Source organism: Leucoraja erinacea, chromosome 5 (assembly GCF_028641065.1).
Source record: "Leucoraja erinacea ecotype New England chromosome 5, Leri_hhj_1, whole genome shotgun sequence".
Classification (NCBI taxonomy): Eukaryota; Metazoa; Chordata; class Chondrichthyes; order Rajiformes; family Rajidae; genus Leucoraja; species Leucoraja erinaceus.
The window spans coordinates 94,331,678-94,349,189 of NC_073381.1; the positions used below are offsets into that span (position 1 = coordinate 94,331,678).

The following is a 17,512-nucleotide window of genomic DNA, read 5'->3' on the forward strand; positions in this document are numbered from 1 at the left end:
CATTGAACCTGGAACATTTGCAGAAACAAATTTAAGTTCTGTAATATAATTTACTCCATAAATAGGGGCAATAATTGGTGTTAATATTTTTACTGTTGGGTTTCAATATCGTGTTGATGTCTAATGATGTTAACTCTATTCTCCCCAAAAATCAAGGCAGATGTGATGCATGGACTCGTTCCACGGCATGAAATCACAGAGCTTTAAAATCTTCACGTAGTCACTCACGTGACTCCGAAGTAAAATAGTAAGATTAAACGAGAACTTACCAGTTTGAAGTTTGATCTTTATTTTATGAGGAGGAACGTTGAGGGAATACGTGCCCTCCGCTCCCACCCTTGATCATATCCTGAACTGGTATCTCTTCTCTAATCTTACTATGTTTAGTCATTACAGTTATCTGTGATTTCACACCGCTGCTTTGAAGAATGACACGCATGCGTCCTGGCGGGGTTCTTCACGTATTCCCTCAACGTTCCTCCTCATAAAATAAAGATCAAACTTTAAACTGGTAAGTTCTCGTTTAATCTTACTATTCTTACTTGCTGCAGCACAGCAGAATATGTGAATATGTAAACGAAGTACATAACGGGGGAAGAGAAAGAAAACATATAAAAAATAATTAAAAAATAATTTAAAAAAAAATTGTTAATGAGGCTACATTTGGAATATTGCGTTTAGTTTTGATCACCCTTGGGCCACCATTCTCATCTCTTATCCTCTGGCAGTGCCTTGGGACCGAACATGTCTTGCTTCTGCTCCATCACTGAGGAGACTAATGGATCTCTTCAGGAGGGTGCACCCTCGGAAAGCGTCTGCACCTGATTTTGTGCCTGGTCACATTCTCAAAACCTGTACAGACCGACCTCTCATTACCTTGTTCAAAGGTATTTTATTGTCACGTGTACCAATTAAGGTACAGTGAAACTCGAGTTCTCAACTTTCCAATGACAACAGACTGATGGCACTTATGTCCATGGTGATTAAGTGCTTTGAGAGGTTGGCTATGGCACATAACAACTAGCTCAGTGAGAACCAAATACTTAAAATTTGCCTGCAGCCACAATTTGCCTACAGCCACAATTTGCCTACAGCCACAGAACCAATATACACACCAACACAATGTTTGTGTAAATTGTGTTGGTGTGTGTCTTGGTTCTTTTCTTGTATGGCTGCAGAAACCAAATTTTGTTTGAACCTCATGTGAGGTTCAAATGACAAATAAATGGTATTGTATTGTATTGTATTGTATTGATCAACAGAGGATGTGATCTCACTGGCTCTCCACCCTGCATATAGACTACAGTTTGGTGTTCAACACCACCATCCCCCTCCAAACTAGTCACCAAGCTCAGGTGGTTTCTATACATCCCTTTGCACTGGATCCTCAACTTCCTCATCAACAGAATACAATTAGTATGTATTGCCACACACGTCCTCGTTGATAACCATTGCCAATGGTTACATTCGCTGATGACACCATTGTTGTTGGGCGAATAACGGATATTGGTGAGTCAGAGTATAAAAGGGAGATTAACCTTTCGAATGAATGGTGCCAGAACAACAACCTTGCTCTCAACATCAGTAACTCCAAGGAACTGATGGTTGACTTTAGATGGGGAATACCGATGATCCACAAATCGACGGGTCAGTGGTGGAGAGAGTCCATAGGTTCATATGCTTCATCTGCATATCTCTGAAGAATTGTCACAGGCCCAACATATTGATGCAATCATAAAGAAAGGCTAACAAGATCCCTACTGTGTGTAGGATAGTGTAAATGTGCGGGAATCGCTGGTCGGCGCGGAGCTGATGGGCTGAAGGACCTGTTTCCACGCTGTATCTCTAAACTAAACTAAACTAAACTAAAGATAGTTACAAAAAGCTGGAGTAACTCAGCGGGACAGGGAGCATCTCTGGAGAGAATGAATGGGTGGTGTTAGACTAAACTTTGGTACAATAGAAAGCATATTGACTAGTTACATACATCATGACCTAGTTTGGCAACTCTATGAGAAGTCAGTGAGAAACATTGCATTATGTCGAATAAGGCAGCAGTGTCCAAATGATATGTTGTTTAAGAAGGAACTGCAGATGCTGGAAAATCGAAGGTAGACAAAAGTGCTGGAAAAACTCAGCGGGTGCGGCAACATCTATGGAGCGAAGGAAATAAGCAAAGTTTTGGGCCGAAATGTTGCCTATTTCCTTCGCTCCATAGATGCTGCCACAGCTGCTGAGTTTCTCCAGCACTTTTGTCTACCTCCAAATGATATGTGTAGCTGGGCTCCCTCTCAATCAGAGCAGTGACTTTTAAATAGGGATCTATGGAGTACAGTGAATAATTTTCAATGTGTGACATTGGTGGTAAAATTGGAAAATGTTTGATGACCAGTACAGATTAACACTTTTTTTAACAGAACAAATTAAAAAAAACATTTACATTGTCAACAGGGAAAAAGTGGTCTGTTTCTGTGCTGTTTGATTATGATGCAGTCTGACTTTTGTTTTAGAAGCTTCATGATGAAGCTTGAACTGATTTGCATGTTGGTCATAAAATCAATCCCTCACACTGTAAGCAGGCTGAGTGTTGACATTGGATGCAGATTAGTACAAAGTCAGCCCTTTATGTGATTCTGCTGATTCTCACCCAGCTGTTAAAACCTTAATCCACACTGAAAGAGGATTATATAGGCAGGCATCATTCCAATATGCCTTTCTGCCTCTTATGCAAATGTCAGTTTCTAACAATTGTTAATTTGGTTAAAACCCAGTATTTCATTAGTGCATGGTAGGAAATGCTGCCATCATTTTCCTTTGTCGCATTTTGTGGAAGTTTCAGTGTTTTTGAAGGATTGAGAAACTGCAGTGCTTTGAAATGTGTGTGAAAAATCCACAAATTGTGCTACCTTCCTCTCAGTTTCCAGCAGTGTATAGATTAACAAGAAGAGGCATGGAAAGAATGAGTTTGCTGCTGTTTACTAAATCTCTCAAATATTAGCACCTAATTGACAGTGAAATACTGATGGCAGTGCATACAGAATATCAAAGATTCTTAACATAACAGAAATTAAAATTATTGACATTAAATAAAAATGATATATAGAGTTCCCTGGAATCTTAAAGATGGTCAAAATACATAGTGAGTGTTACTAAATTACCGGCAGCCATTTTGCAAGTTTTCAATAACAGCGAAGAAAAGAACCACGAGTTACTCTGTCCTTGGTAGCTGAAGAAAAGATTCTAGCCAATATTCTGTAAAAAAAAAAACCCCATCTTGTTCCTTAACAACCTACACTGTATTGTGTTTGTGGAAGGAGAAGTAATAGTGTTTGAATAGAAAATCAGTGGTGGTGTTGGTGAGGGGGTTGGGAAATGGAGTGGATAAGTATATATGATCAAACCTGTAGCGTAATCCTTTTGGCTGCCTGATCAAGAATGGACAAAAAGGAGGAGGCAGACGTCAAAGCGTTCAACTCCTTTGTGAACCAGGGCAAAGTGTAATTCACAGATATGGCGTGGGATTGTTAGAAAAAAGACTGCTGTCTTTTAACTACCTGATGTCTAGTAGTTGCTGGGTCAACAGGAATTAAATCTGTAGACCAAGAATTGTACCTCTGTGCGAATTACTATTCAAACACACTCAATTGCTGCAGAACGTGAACAAAGCTGTCAATAGATTAAGCTACTTTGTGAAAATGCTGCTAAAACCTTGTGCTAAAATGAAATTGACACTAATCAACAGAGCAGAAAACTGCATTAGAGATGGTTCCACTGTTCATGAACCCCTTTCATTACAGAAAAGCCATCTCAGATATTTATTCAGCTTTTCTTAAAGGTCAAACTAAATGTTGCCCTATAGAGATCTGACAGATTGAAGCCATTTATGTGGTCAGTTACAGGGAGTGCCCAGCTGTGAGTTCAATGCAAGGAATTTCACTCCAGAAAATCAGGCCAGGGTTTTACCATATAATAATGAAGATGGGTAAATCTTGCACATTTTTTTGTGAGATATTTCCATACAAGTTTGGAAAAAGTCACTTCCATGCGAATTCAGAAGTAGAAACAAGGAGCTGCAAATGCTGGTTTATAAAATAAGATACACAGTGGTGGAGTAACTCACGGGTCAGATAGCATCTCTAGAGAACATGGATAGGTGATGTTTCGATTGGGGCTCATGTTGGATGGGGGGGAAAGAAAGCTGGAAGAGAGGCAAGTAAAAGGTAAAGATAGGCACAAAATGCTGGAGTAACTCTGTGGTACAGGCAGCATCTCTGGAGAGAAGGGATGGGTGACGTTTCGGGTCAAGACCCTTCTTCAGACCTAATAGATGAATACAGGTGGGAGGGGAGGGAGGGTTGATAGGCAAACGGTTGGACAAAGACCAGAGATGAAAAGGCAAGGTGTGAGATGAAAGGATGGAAGAGTTGTGAATTGTGAAGCTAGAGTAAGTAGCATAGTCAGAAAGAGAGGAGGAGGGAGTGGGGGAAATGAATGCAAGTACAGTTGAGGGCCAAGGGGGAGAAAAAAGAGGGAGGGGGAAGGTTTGTAGTTACCTAAAATTGGAGAATTCAATGTTCATACCATTGGGTTGTAAGCTACCCAAGTGGAATATGAGGTGCTGTTCCTCCAGATTACCTGTGACCTCACTATGGCAAAGGAGGAGACCCAGGACAGAAACGTCAGTTCGGGAATGGGAAGAGCAGTTAAAATTGTTAGCACCTGGGCGATCCAGTAGGATCTTGAGGACCGAGTTCAGTGAAATGGTCGGCAAGTCTATGCTTGGTCTTGCTGATGCACAGGAGGCCACATCAGCAACACCAGATGCAATAGATGAAGTTAGAGGAGGTGCACGTGAATCTCAATCTCACCTGGAAGGACCGCTGGGATCACTGGATTAAGGTAAGGGAAGAGGAATAGGGACAGGTGTTATACCTCCTGCGGTTGCAGGGGAAAGAACCCGAGGAGAGGGTGGTATAGATGGGAAGGGAAATAAGGGAGTGAACCATGGAGTTGCAAAGGGAGCAGGCTCTAAGGAGGGTGGAAGGGGAAAGGGGTTGGGAAGATGTGACTGGTGGTGGGATCACGTTGGTGGTGATGGAAATTAATACAAATACAAATAATATATTTATTAACATATTAATATTATATATTAATGTCTATACAAATTAATGTTCATTGTGCCCAGGTATCAGGCCAAGAACACAGTAGGGCAGCAGTTAGAGCTGCTGCTTCACAGCGCCAAAGACTTGAATTTGATCCTGATCTCAGGTGCTGGTTGTGTGGAGTCTGCATAGGAAACTCTTCCTGTGACTGCGTGAGTTTCCTCCGGTTCTTGCCACGTCCCATAGACCTGTGGGTTTGTAGGTTAATAAAATGTCCCTAATGTGTAGAGAGTGGATGAGAAAATAGGATCGCATAGAACTACTGTGAACGGGTGATCGGTGTGGACTGTTTCATTGCTTTATCTATGCTTTATCAGAGGCGATCTGGGGCGGCACGGTAGCGTAGCAGTAGAGCTACTGCCTTACAACGCCAGAGACCTGGGTTCAATCCTGACGGGTACAGGTGCTTGTCTGTACGGAGTTTGTACGTTCTCCCCGTCACCTGTGTGGGTTTTCTCCGAGATCATCGACTTCCCACCACATTCCAAAGAAGTGCAGGTTTGTAGGTTAATTGGCTTGGTATAATTGTAAATTGTCCCTAGTGTGTGTAGGATAGAATTAGCATGCAGGGATTGCTGGTTGGTGCGGACTCAGAGGGCCGAACAGCCTGATTCCGCGCTGTATCTCTAAACTGAACTAAAATGAAACTAATAATAGTAATATTATTACAAAGTGCAATCGGTATGGCAGTTAGGACAGTGGTATGTTTGTCCTACAGAATGTGGAACATCAGCGAATCTTCCAGTGTCTCTGTTGACTGCATATTTAATGCAGTCCTGAAAATACATAGATTAATATCTACAGTGCCCTCCATAATGTTTGGGGACAGAGATCCATCATTTATTTATTTGCCTCTGTACTCCACAGTTTGAGATTTGTAATAGAAAAAAAATCACATGTGGTTAAAGTGCACATTGTCAGATTTTATTAAAGGGTATTTTTGTTACAGCTGTGTTTATACCCCCATTTCAGGGCACCATAATGTTTGGGACACAGCAATGTCATGTAAATGACAGTAGTCATGTTTAGTATTTTGTTGCATGTCCTTTGCATGCAATGACTGCTTGACGTCTGCGATTCATGGACATCACCAGTTGCTGGGTGTCTTCTCTGGTGATGCTCTGCCAGGCCTGTATTGCAGCCATCTTTCACTTAAGCTTGTTTTGGGGGCCAGTACCATTTAGTTTTCTCTTCAGTATATAAAAAGCATGCTCAGTTGGGTTCAGATCAGGTGATTGACTTGGCACTCTAGAATTGACAATTTTTTAGCTTTGAAAAACTCCTTTGTTGCTTTCGCAGTATGTTTGGGATCATTGTCTTGCTGTAGAATGAACCGCTGGCCAATGAGTTATGAAGCATTTGTTTGAACTCGAGCAGATAGGATTATACACTTCTATACACTATACACTTCAGAATTCATTATGTTACTTCCATCAGCAATTGTATCATCAATGAAGATAAGTGAGCCAGTACCTTCAGCAGCCATACAGGCCCAGGCCATAACACCCCCACCACCTTGTTTCACAGATGAAGTGGTATGCTTTGGATCTTGGGCAATTCCTTCTCTTCTCTATGCCTTGCTCTTGCCATCATTCTTGTATAAGTTAATCTTCGTTTCATCTGTCCACAAAATCTTTTTCCAGAACTGTGGTTGCTCTTTTAAGTACTTCTTGTCAAACTGTAACCAGGACATCCTATTTTTGTGACTAACCAGTGGTTTGCATCTTGCAGTGTAGCCTCTGTATTTCTGTTCATGAAGTCTTCTGCGGACAGTGGTCATTGACAAATCCACACCTGAATCCTGAAGAGTGTTTCTGATCTGTCGGACAGGTATTTGGGGATTTTTCTTTATTATAGAGAGAATTCTTCTGTCATCAGCTGTGGAGGTCTTCCTTGGCCTGCTAGTCCCATTGCGATTAGTAAGCTCACCAGTGCTCTCTTTCTTCTTAATGATGTTCCAAACAGTTGATTTTGGTAAGCCTAAGATATGTCTCTAACAGTTTTATTCTTGTTTCTCAGTTTCATAATGGCTTATTTGACTTCCATTTACACAACTTTGGTCGTCATGTTGATAAACAGCAATAGAAGTTTCCAAAGGTGATGGAAAGACTGGAGGAAAGACTAGGTGCTGAGAGCTCTCTAATACCTGCATTAAGGAGGCAATTAAACACACCTAAGCAATTATAAACGCCTGTGAGCCTATGTGTCCCAAACATTATGGTGCCCTGAAATGGGGGGACTATGTATAAACACAGCTGTAATTTCTACATGGTGAAACCAAAATGTATAAAAATGGCCTTTAATAAAATCTGACAATGTGCACTTTAACCACATGTGATTATTTTTCTCTATTGCAAATCTCAAATTGTGGAGTACAGAGACAAATAAATAAATAATGGTATCACAAACATTGTGGAGGGCACTGTACATAAGTACATCAGGCAGTGCTAAAGAGAAAATAAACAGAGTGCAGAAGTTATTGTTATAGTTACCTAGAAAGTGCTGATAAACAAAATACAAATGCATGGTGGATATAAAATTGGGAATTCATCCTTCGCATGTGAGAAGTTTGTTCAAGGTGGGGGAGAGAGTGTTCTTGAATCTGGTGATATGTGCTTTTAAGGTTTTGTATTTTCTGCCCGACGGGAAAAGAGAGAAGGTGTGAGTGGTCATTGATTACGTTGGCTGCTTTCCCCATGGCTGTGTGGTGTAGAGTGAATCAATGGGGAAGGCTGGTGAGCATGATGGACTTGCTTGTGTTCATAACTCTGCAATGTTTTGTGGTCTTGGGCAGAAGAGTTGCCATACCAAGCTGCGATACATCTCAATAGGATACTTTCTATGGTGCATGTGTAGAAATTGGTACGTCATTGGAGCCATGCTGGGTTTCCTTCGCATTCTGAGGATATGGAGCCATTGGCGTGCATTCTCGACTGTGGCGTTAATGTGGTTACAAGAAATCAAAGTTTGCATTTTATAAACTTTCCTGCATCCTATGAACTATTTGCTGCATCTTGTTTTTTCAGTCTCTATTTCCTTTGAATCATGTAAAATTTGAATCCTTCTCCTTTGAAATTTTCTCAATTTCCTTCAATATTAATATTAGATCCCAATGGATTATGCTTACTTTTAAGTAACATTCGTTGAAGACAGGATCAGCCTTGCAATCTTCATTACACAGGCTTCTAGCTGGAACTCACAGTGGGCAACCCTGCATATTTATCTGTCTTTATTAATGGTGTTTTCTTTGCCCGGTCCCAGGGGCATATTCTTGCATCCTTTCCATGAGGTTTTCTATGTAATTTCAGTTTTGGGATATTTTTATATTAAAAAAGATTGTAGGGTTTAGAAAACAAAATAGTTCGAGAATAAGCAGCCAGGAACAATTTCGGCTCATCTCCAAACAACCTCCCACGACCATCCTAAGCATGTTTGGAATTGTTCCTGGCTGCTTATTTTCTTGGACCCTTTATTTTTTATCACAATGAATGACATCGCCAGCTGCCAAGAAAGTTTTTTATCAGATGCATTGCTTCAAATAAATGTTTGCCAAACTCTGTTCTGTCTGAGTGCTTGTGGTAGCATTGTATTTGGCAATTGTTTATAATGTTTCATCAAATTATGACTTGTTCACATCTTGTTACTGTGTACTGGGAAACTTCCCTTGGTGTATTGAAGACAATATTTATACCTCAACAACTCCTAAAAGCTTATTAACTGTTCATCATCACACTGTGGGAGCTTGCTGTGCACAGAATCCTGCATTGCAACAGTAAACATTCATTTAGAGTTGAGGTATTGAACCTTTGAAAGGTACGACAGAAGTGCAAGTCTTCCTTGTGCCTTCAAATAATTGTTTCCTCCCAAATTGTAGAGGAAATCGCTCAGGAAAAGTACAGATCTGGGTTCAGTGCTGGGACCACTCTTGACACGGATGCGAGTGTACAGGGGTCACATGCTCAGGATGAATTCCAAATGTTCTATCTATCATGCAGCAGCCTTTGTATTTTGTTTATCAGCACTTTCTCTGTAGCTATAACACTAAATTCTGCACTCTGTCCATTTTCTCTTTAGCACTGTCTGTCTGAAGAAGGGTTTCGGCCCGAAATGTTGCCTTTTTCCTTCGCTCCCTAGATGTTGCTGCACCCGCTGAGTTTCTCCAGCATTTTTGTGTACCTTCTCTTTAGCACTACCTGATGTACTCATGTATGGTGTGATTTTGCCCACATAGCACACAAAACAAACGATTTCACTGTATCTTGGTACACATGACAATAACAAAACATACCAATATACTTCACGAGGATCTGATATGTTCAACCAAAGAGCTCAGATGGCAAGAGGACAAAGATCAGGATTACACTGACCTGAATTTTTCTAAATGAACAAATTTATAAAACCAGAAAACACCAGATGTCCTCTGAATCAGGATTTCATTGACCTAGATATTAATCTATGTATTCTCAGGACTGCATTGAACATGCAGTCTACAGGGACACTGCTAGATTTGCTGATGTTCCACATCCTGTAGGACAAACATACCACTGTCCTAAGCGCCACACCGATTGCACTTTGTAGTCTAACTATTCGTAGTTTAATTTTAGTTTAGTCTAGAGATTTTTTTTAGTTTAGTTCAGATATAAAGCTCATAATCAGGTTGTTCAGCTCACCGGGTCCGTTCCGAGCAGCGATCCCCGCACACTAACACTATTCGACACACACTAGGAACAATTTACATTTATACCATGCCAATTAACCTACAAACATGTCCATCTTTGGAGAGTGGGAGGAAACTGAAGATCTCGGAGAAAACCAATGCAAGCCACGGGGAGAATGTACAAACTCTGTACAGACAAGCACCCGTAGTCAGGATCAAACCCGGGTCTCTGGCGCTGTAAGGCAGCAACTCTAGCGCTTCGCCACCGTGCCACCATTGAGCATTGTGCCCAATTCTGGGCACCACACATCAGGACATATGTGAAGGTTTTCAAGCTATCGCAGAAAGGATTTACCAGAATAATTCTAGGACTAGGCCTTATGAGGATAGATTGGAGATGCAGGAGTTGTTGAAACACAAAGGATTACATAGTGGCGCAGCGGTAGAGTTGCTGCCTTGCAGTCCCAGTGACCCAGGCTCCATCCTGACCTCCGGTGCTGTCTGTGTGGAGTTTGAATGTTCTCCTTGTGACCGCGTGGGTTTTCTCCAGGTGCTCCGGTTTCATCCCCCATTCCAGAGACGTGTAGGTTTGTAGGTTAATTTGCTTCTGTAAATTATCCCTAGTGTGTAGAATAGAACTAGTGTACGGGTGATCATTGGTCAGTATGGACTTGGTGGGCTGATGAGCCTGCTTCCTCGCTGTATCTCTAAACTAAACTAAACTAAACTAACATACTGCACATTACATTAGAAGGTACTGTTCCCATTGGTGTCTTGATCAGGTACAGGAAGATATGAATTTAATGTGATTGACAATGGAGCCAAAAATGACATGAGGAGTGGAGCAGTAGACCTGGTGATTCCCATAATATCTTAAAATCTGGAATACACTGCCAGGGAATAGCACATGAACAGACCCTTTGACCCACAATATATGTTCTGAAGACAATACCAAGATGAACTAATATCCTCTGCCAGCATGTGATCCATATCCGTCCATCTGGCAGCTCGATTTGTATATTCACCACGATCTGTGTGAAAATGTTGTCCCTCAGGTTTCTATTAAATCTTTCCACCCCTCACCTTAAACCTATGTCCTCAGGTTCTTGAGTCCCCTACTCAGGGTAAAGGACTCTACTTCATCTATTCCTCTCATGGTCTTATACACCTCTATAAGATCAATGGAGGACCCCGCGTGGGGGGACCGCCGCGAGGGAGGTGGGGGGAGAACAATGGACATTAGGGGGGGTGGAAGGAACAAAGAACAATGGGGACCCGGCATGAGGGAACCGATGTGGGGGGGTGGGGGCAGAACAAAAGGGGGCGCCGGCATGATTTATAACTTTGTCAGCACCGTGGGTGGCTGCTATTTGTATACATTGAGTATGAAAGCTAAGAATTTCAATGTGTCTAGTCACATGTGACAATAAATTATTCCATTCCAAGATCACACCTCATCCTCCTGCGTACCGATCACGATTCAAGGAACAAAGTCTTAGCCTGTCCAATCTCTCCGTATAACTCTGGCCCTTGAGTCCTGCTAACATCCTTGTAAATTTTCTTTGCACTCTTCCAACTTAACAACATCTTTCCTATTGCAAGGTGACCAAAACTGAACACAACTAACTATACTATAACTAACTATACATAACTATATTATAACATCCCAACTTCTATACTCAATACGCTGACTAATGAAGCTAGTGACCACCCTAAATCTACCTGTGACACCACTTTCACAGACCTGTGTACCTGCATTCCTCGATCTATTCTTGTATATCTCATCCCTCAGAATCCCCGCCAGTAACTTTCCTGCCACAGATATTAGGCCTACTGGTCTATAGTTCCCAGGATATATGCCTGAATAAAATGCCTGTTTAACTATAAATAATTCCTGTTCATCTCTTCCAGATTGTGCAGCCTCACACTGAAGAAGCTAACTGTACTGAAAGAACTTGACAAGGATCTGAACTCTGTGGTAATTGGTGTTAAGATGCAGGTAGGTTTCCCATCATTTTCATCTGGAAGATATTCCAGTTTGTGATTTAATGTTGGATTGGTAGCAAGGGTAACAAAACTGCAAACGGAAAATTGTTCAATTAATGCCAAAGGAATCAGCAGGCTAATTAAAAAAGATATTAAAAGAAAGGGAATAATTCCAAGGCTGTCCAGAGGATAGTGAGTTGGATTGGTCTGAAAAGGACGGAGAAAATGTTTAAAAAGAAATCAAAGTTTTGTTGTGTAATGAAATGGGACAGTGCTGGTGACAAATTTGAAAATTCTTCCCATTACGGCAAGCAGACTATTATCATAAGGAACGTTGTAGGATGTATGAGACATCATTAAATATGGGTAAGGTGCCGGATGACTGAAGGGTGGCTAATACTGTGCCTTTATTTAAGAAGGGCTGCATGGAAAAAAGCTGGAAACTATGGAAACAATAGTGAGCCTAACATCTATGGTAGGTAAGTTACTGGAGAGGATTCTGAGGGATAAGATATACATGCATTTGGATAAACAGGGCTTATTAGGGATAGTCTACATGGTTTTGTACATGTCTTATGAATGTTATTGATTTTTTTGAAGGAATAATCACAAAGGTTAATAAGAGCAAGGACATAGATGTTGTCTATGTGGACTTCAGCAAGGCCTTTAATAAGGTTCCACATGATGGGCTAACTGGATCAGATAGGGTAAATGCACAGAGCCTGAGTGGTGAAATCAAAGAGAGAAAGGAAAGATTTAATAAGAACTTTTTTCACAAAAAGGTATGTGGGCATATGTAATGACTTGCCAGCGGAAACAATTAAATCAGGTACTATAACAATGTTTAAAAGACATTTGGACAGGTTCATGGGATATGGGCCAAACGTGGGTAGATGGGACTAGTGTAGATGGAACATCTTGATCGGTATGGACCAGTTTCCATGCTGTCTAATTCTCTGACTTTATTATCTGTTTTTCCCACGTCTGACTCCATTTGAACATCATTCCCAATTTACCCCATCAGGATCGGGAAGAATTATACATGGAAAGTAAAGAATTAGTGGAAAGTTTTGAAGGCAGATTGTTAAGAAAAGCTGGAAAAAGGCAGCAAAGAAGCTTGGCAGGGCTGAAAAGGCAGTGCTGAAAAGTGCATCAATTGCAAGGAAGTCTGGTGAACAGCATGAATCATTGAATCATAGAGCTATACATCATGGAAACAGCCTCTTTTGCTCAACCAGTCAGTGCCAACCAAGATGTCAGCCTGAGCTAGTTCCGTGAGATGAGGGAATAGGCAGAGAGATAAATGTATGATATAGCTACTATGAGAGCACAGACATGGATTAGCTGCGCACCATTCCGGTTACAGGGTTTGTGGACAAGATAGTGTGGTGTCAAAAGGCAAAGGCATGTGTAATATTATTTCAGGAAGTAATTGAGAGAAGAGATGTTGTCATAGTACAGCATAGAAACAGGCCCTTCATCCTGATTAGCACACCCCGATCAACATGCCCCATCTATACTAGTCCCACCTGCCTGCATTTGGCTCATATCCTTCTAAACCTATCCTATCTGGATGATCTGCCATGATCATATTGAAGGGCCGAATGGCCTACTCCTGCACCTATTTTCTATGTTTCTATCCATGTACCTGTCCAAATGTTTTTTAAACATTGTGATGGTAACTGCCTCAACTACCTCCTCTGGCAGCTCGTTCCATATACCCACCACCAGTCTCTCAACCATTCTCCACACTGCTACATACTGGCAATCTTTCCTGCTCCCTCTCGATCTTGTTGCACGGTCTTGACCCAAATTCTCTGTTTTCACCTTTTGTCTCCGTAGATGCTGATTGACCCGCTGAACTCTCCCAGCATTCTGTTTTAGTTATTGAGCTTAGAATAGCGAAGTGCAGGACCAGTCATCTCTCTACTTGAATGACATGAGTAAGATGCTGCATAAACAAACAAAGTGACTACTAATGGCACGAGATGACCAAATATTTGTTTCACAAAGTGCTTCCGACATAGATCTTGGTCCATTTTCAGGAGAAACATTGGAAGGTCTGCCTTCCCTAAATAAACGATTGGGTTCTTTACACCTTTGCTTACTGTCATTTTACCTACATGTAAACTGTCCTCATGCCAGATTTATATTGCAGAATATTACTATAATCATATTCAGCACAATCATTGTGTGCAGGTGGTGTTTATCTTGTACATAAGCACCAGTTCCAATCTCCTGTGATAAAAACAGAAAGCTGGAAATACTCACCATGCCTGGCAGCAGCATCTGTAGAGGGACAAAAAGGGTCTATATTTCAGATTGATGAACTTTCGTCAGAATATTGACTTGAAATACAGAAAATTACGGTCACCGTCCGAAACCATTAGCTCTGTTTCTCTTTCTGCAGTTGCTACCTGGCCTGCTGATTGGCTCCACAATTTATTCATTGACTTCATATTCCCAGCATCAGAAATTTTATTTTTAACCTGAGATATTAACTCTGTTTCTTCCTCCAAACATGCTGCCTGATCTGTTGAGCATTTGCGGCATTATCTGTTGTTATAGTGGTACAGGATGGAATGAAACGCTTTGGCTTACCCAATCTACATCAACCCATTTACACTAATCCTACATTTTTTATTCTCCCCACATTCTCATCAACACTGCCCCCCCCCCCCCCCCCCACGATTTTACCACTCACCAACACACAATGCTGCTACAGCCAGACATAAAAACAGTTTTTATCCACGAGTAGTTGCTCTACTCAGCAGCCAAAAATCTGTAGCCTCCCTTTGATCTGGTATTTTGTTGGTTCACATGCTTGATCAATGGTGTTTTATCATTAATGTTTTATTATTATTAATGTTTAGTGTTTTCTGAGTCATTTGTGTCACTGTATGTCATGTTGTTACTTGTGGGCGGAGCACCAAGGCAAATTCCTTGTATGTGAATACTTGGCCAATAAACTTACTTACTTTACAATGGCCGATAAACCTACCAACCCATCTATCATTAGGATGTAGGAAGAAACTAGAGCACTTGCATTCTCAGGTAGGGCATATAAACTCCAGACAGAAATCATCTATATGAGGTGCTGCCTCAAGAAGGCAACATCTATCATCAAACATCCTCACTATCTGAGTCATGCCGTCTTCTCACTGCTGCCTTTGCGCAGGAGGTTCAGAACACCACCCCCCCCCTCCCCCCCCCAAAAAAAAATTAATGAACGCTGCATTCGTACAATCATTAGGTTCTTGCACTGACCTGCGCATCATAATCCTACCTCAGGAATGGAACACCTCTTGCACTGTCATTAATTTGTTTGTAATTGTGTTTTGCACAAATGTTTTAGTTTTTGTACAATCTTTTTCTTTGTAATTTATGTGTAATTTATATTTTCAAGAACCAAAAGTCATAAGTTTATGATGAGAGGGGATAGATTTAATAGGAACCTGAGGGGCTACTTTTTTCATACAGAAGGTGGTGGGTATGAGCTGGTGACGAGGTAGTTGGGGCAGGTTCTATAACAACATTTAAAATACATTTATACAGGGACATGTATAGGAAGCATTTAAAGGGAAATGGGCCAAATGTGGGCAGGGGTGATTAGTGTAGTTGGGGCATCTTGGTCGGCATGGACAAGTTGAGCCGAAGGGCCTGTTTCCATGCTGTATGTTTCTAGTTATCTGAGCCTGTGATGCTGCTGCAAACAGGATTTTTATTATACCCGCACTTCACCATGCTTGTGCGATTGTCAATAAACTCGACTTGACTACCGGATTTTCATCACTGTTACCTTTTCCTTTTACTTCTGTGTTTGCCTTTTCCATATCCATATGCTTCATTTCGCTGTCATTTGATTGTCCTTTGAACCTGTTTTTAATTTGATTCAAGCAATGAATCAGTCTTGGAGTTGGTGCGTGCTTAATAAAGTGTTCCTTCCTGAACTAGCTAGAGAGAGAGAGAGAGATACAAGGTAAGGCTACCCATGGTGGAGCGACAAAAATGGGGGTGGATAAGAGTTTTGTAGATGCATAGAGTTTTTGGCCAGGGAATAGGAGGATATTGCAGACAGAAGTAGGCAGGCCAATAGTGAGATCTATAAAGAGGATGAAAATATTAAAACAAAAACAAAAACGGCAGATGTTGGAAATTTGAAATAAAAGCAGAAAATGCTGGAAACATTCAACTAGTCATGCAGTCGCTGTTGTTTCTCTCCCCACACATGTTGCCTGACCTGCTGAGTATTTCTATAGTTAGACACAAACAGCTGGAGAACCTCAGGAGGAAGGGCAGCATCTCTGGAGAGAAGGAATGGATGACGTTTTGGGTCGAGACTGTTCTTCAGACTCAAGGCTTCTTCAGAGCATTTCTATAATTCCTTGGATATTGTGGGAAGTTAGGAAATTGCTGGGGCCCGGGCAGAAATATTTGCAATATCTTTAGCCAGAGGGATGGTATGAGAAACTTTGAAGAGTTTCTTGAAGAGGTCACTCAAAAGAGACAATGGCAGGTTGGCGAATGCCGTCTGCATGGAGTTTACTAAGTTCTTTGGTAAGGTCCCACATGGCAGGCTACTTTGAAGGATTAGATCATTTGGTTTCCAGGGTGAGCTGGTCAGTTAGATCAGTGGCTTAGTGGAAGGAGTCAAAGGATTGGTTTTCTGATTGGAAGTCTGTGAGCAATGGTGTGTTAGCGCGATCAGTGCTGGGTCCACTGTCGTTTGTATCTATATTAACAATTTGGATGACAATGCAGTGCAGTTAATATGCTTAGTATATTTGCGGATAACACCAAGGATAGGCGGTGTAGTGGACTGTGAGGAAGGCAATCTAAGTTAACAAAATCGTCTAGATCGATTAGGGAAGTGAGCCATGGAATGGCAAATGGAATTCGACCCTGAAGAGTCTGAGGTGGTGTATTTTAGTAAGTCATAGCAGCAGAGGGCTTACATCTACCCACTCCCATCAGGCAAAAGATACAAACGTTTGAAAGTGTATACCTTCAGATTCAGGAATAGTTTCTTCCCAGCTGTCATCAGGCAACTGAACCGTACTCTCATCAGCTAGAGTGTGGTCCTGATCTCCCATCTACCACATTGGAGACCTTTGAGCTAACTTTAATCTTACTTTATCGGACTTTGTCTTTTACTAAAAGTTGTGCCTTTCATCCTTAATCTGTGCACTATGGTTTGCTTAATTGTCAACATTGTGTTTTGCTCAAGATCTCTAGCGTATGCAGCAGTGTCTTGTACCTTCTCTGCATTCTATTCAGCTCAACCATATCCTTCCTATAGTGTAGCAACCAGAACTGCACACAATACACCAGTGTTTTAGGGATTACAATATAATGCCTCAACTTTTATATTCTATGCCCTGACCTATGAAGACAAGCATGCCATATGCCTTCTTTTCCACCCTATCTAACTGTGTAGCCAATTTCAGAGGAACAGAGTGCAACTTTATAGATCACTGCTCTAGTCTCAGATAAAGTATAGTGAACAGTTCTGGAAACTAGGGAAGATGAAAAAAAACCTTAGAAAGGTTTCACTAGGATGTTACCAGGAATCAAAGTGATCGAGATGTGAAGAGAGCCTGGGGAATTACTGCCTGTTTTCCTGCCCTGAAGATGGTTGAGAGGTGAACAAATGAAAAATGTCAAGATAACTTGAGGTTTTCATAGTCTAGACAAGAACAAGACCCTC

At 41.3% G+C, this 17,512-nt stretch overlaps 1 protein-coding gene across 9 annotated transcripts in view; it reads left to right on the forward strand.

Moving 5' to 3' along the window:
- Positions 1–17,512, forward strand: part of LOC129697600 (phosphofurin acidic cluster sorting protein 2-like) — a 154,483-nt gene that overhangs the window by 71,866 nt on the left and 65,105 nt on the right. For 8 of the 9 annotated variants that reach the window (XM_055636289.1, XM_055636291.1, XM_055636290.1 and 5 more), the window contains one exon: positions 11,731–11,818. In XM_055636289.1, coding sequence (XP_055492264.1) covers positions 11,731–11,818 — 88 coding nt within the window. Of the gene's footprint in view, positions 1–387; positions 512–11,730; positions 11,819–17,512 lie in introns of those variants that run through there. The other variant, XM_055636295.1, reaches the window with a different exon arrangement.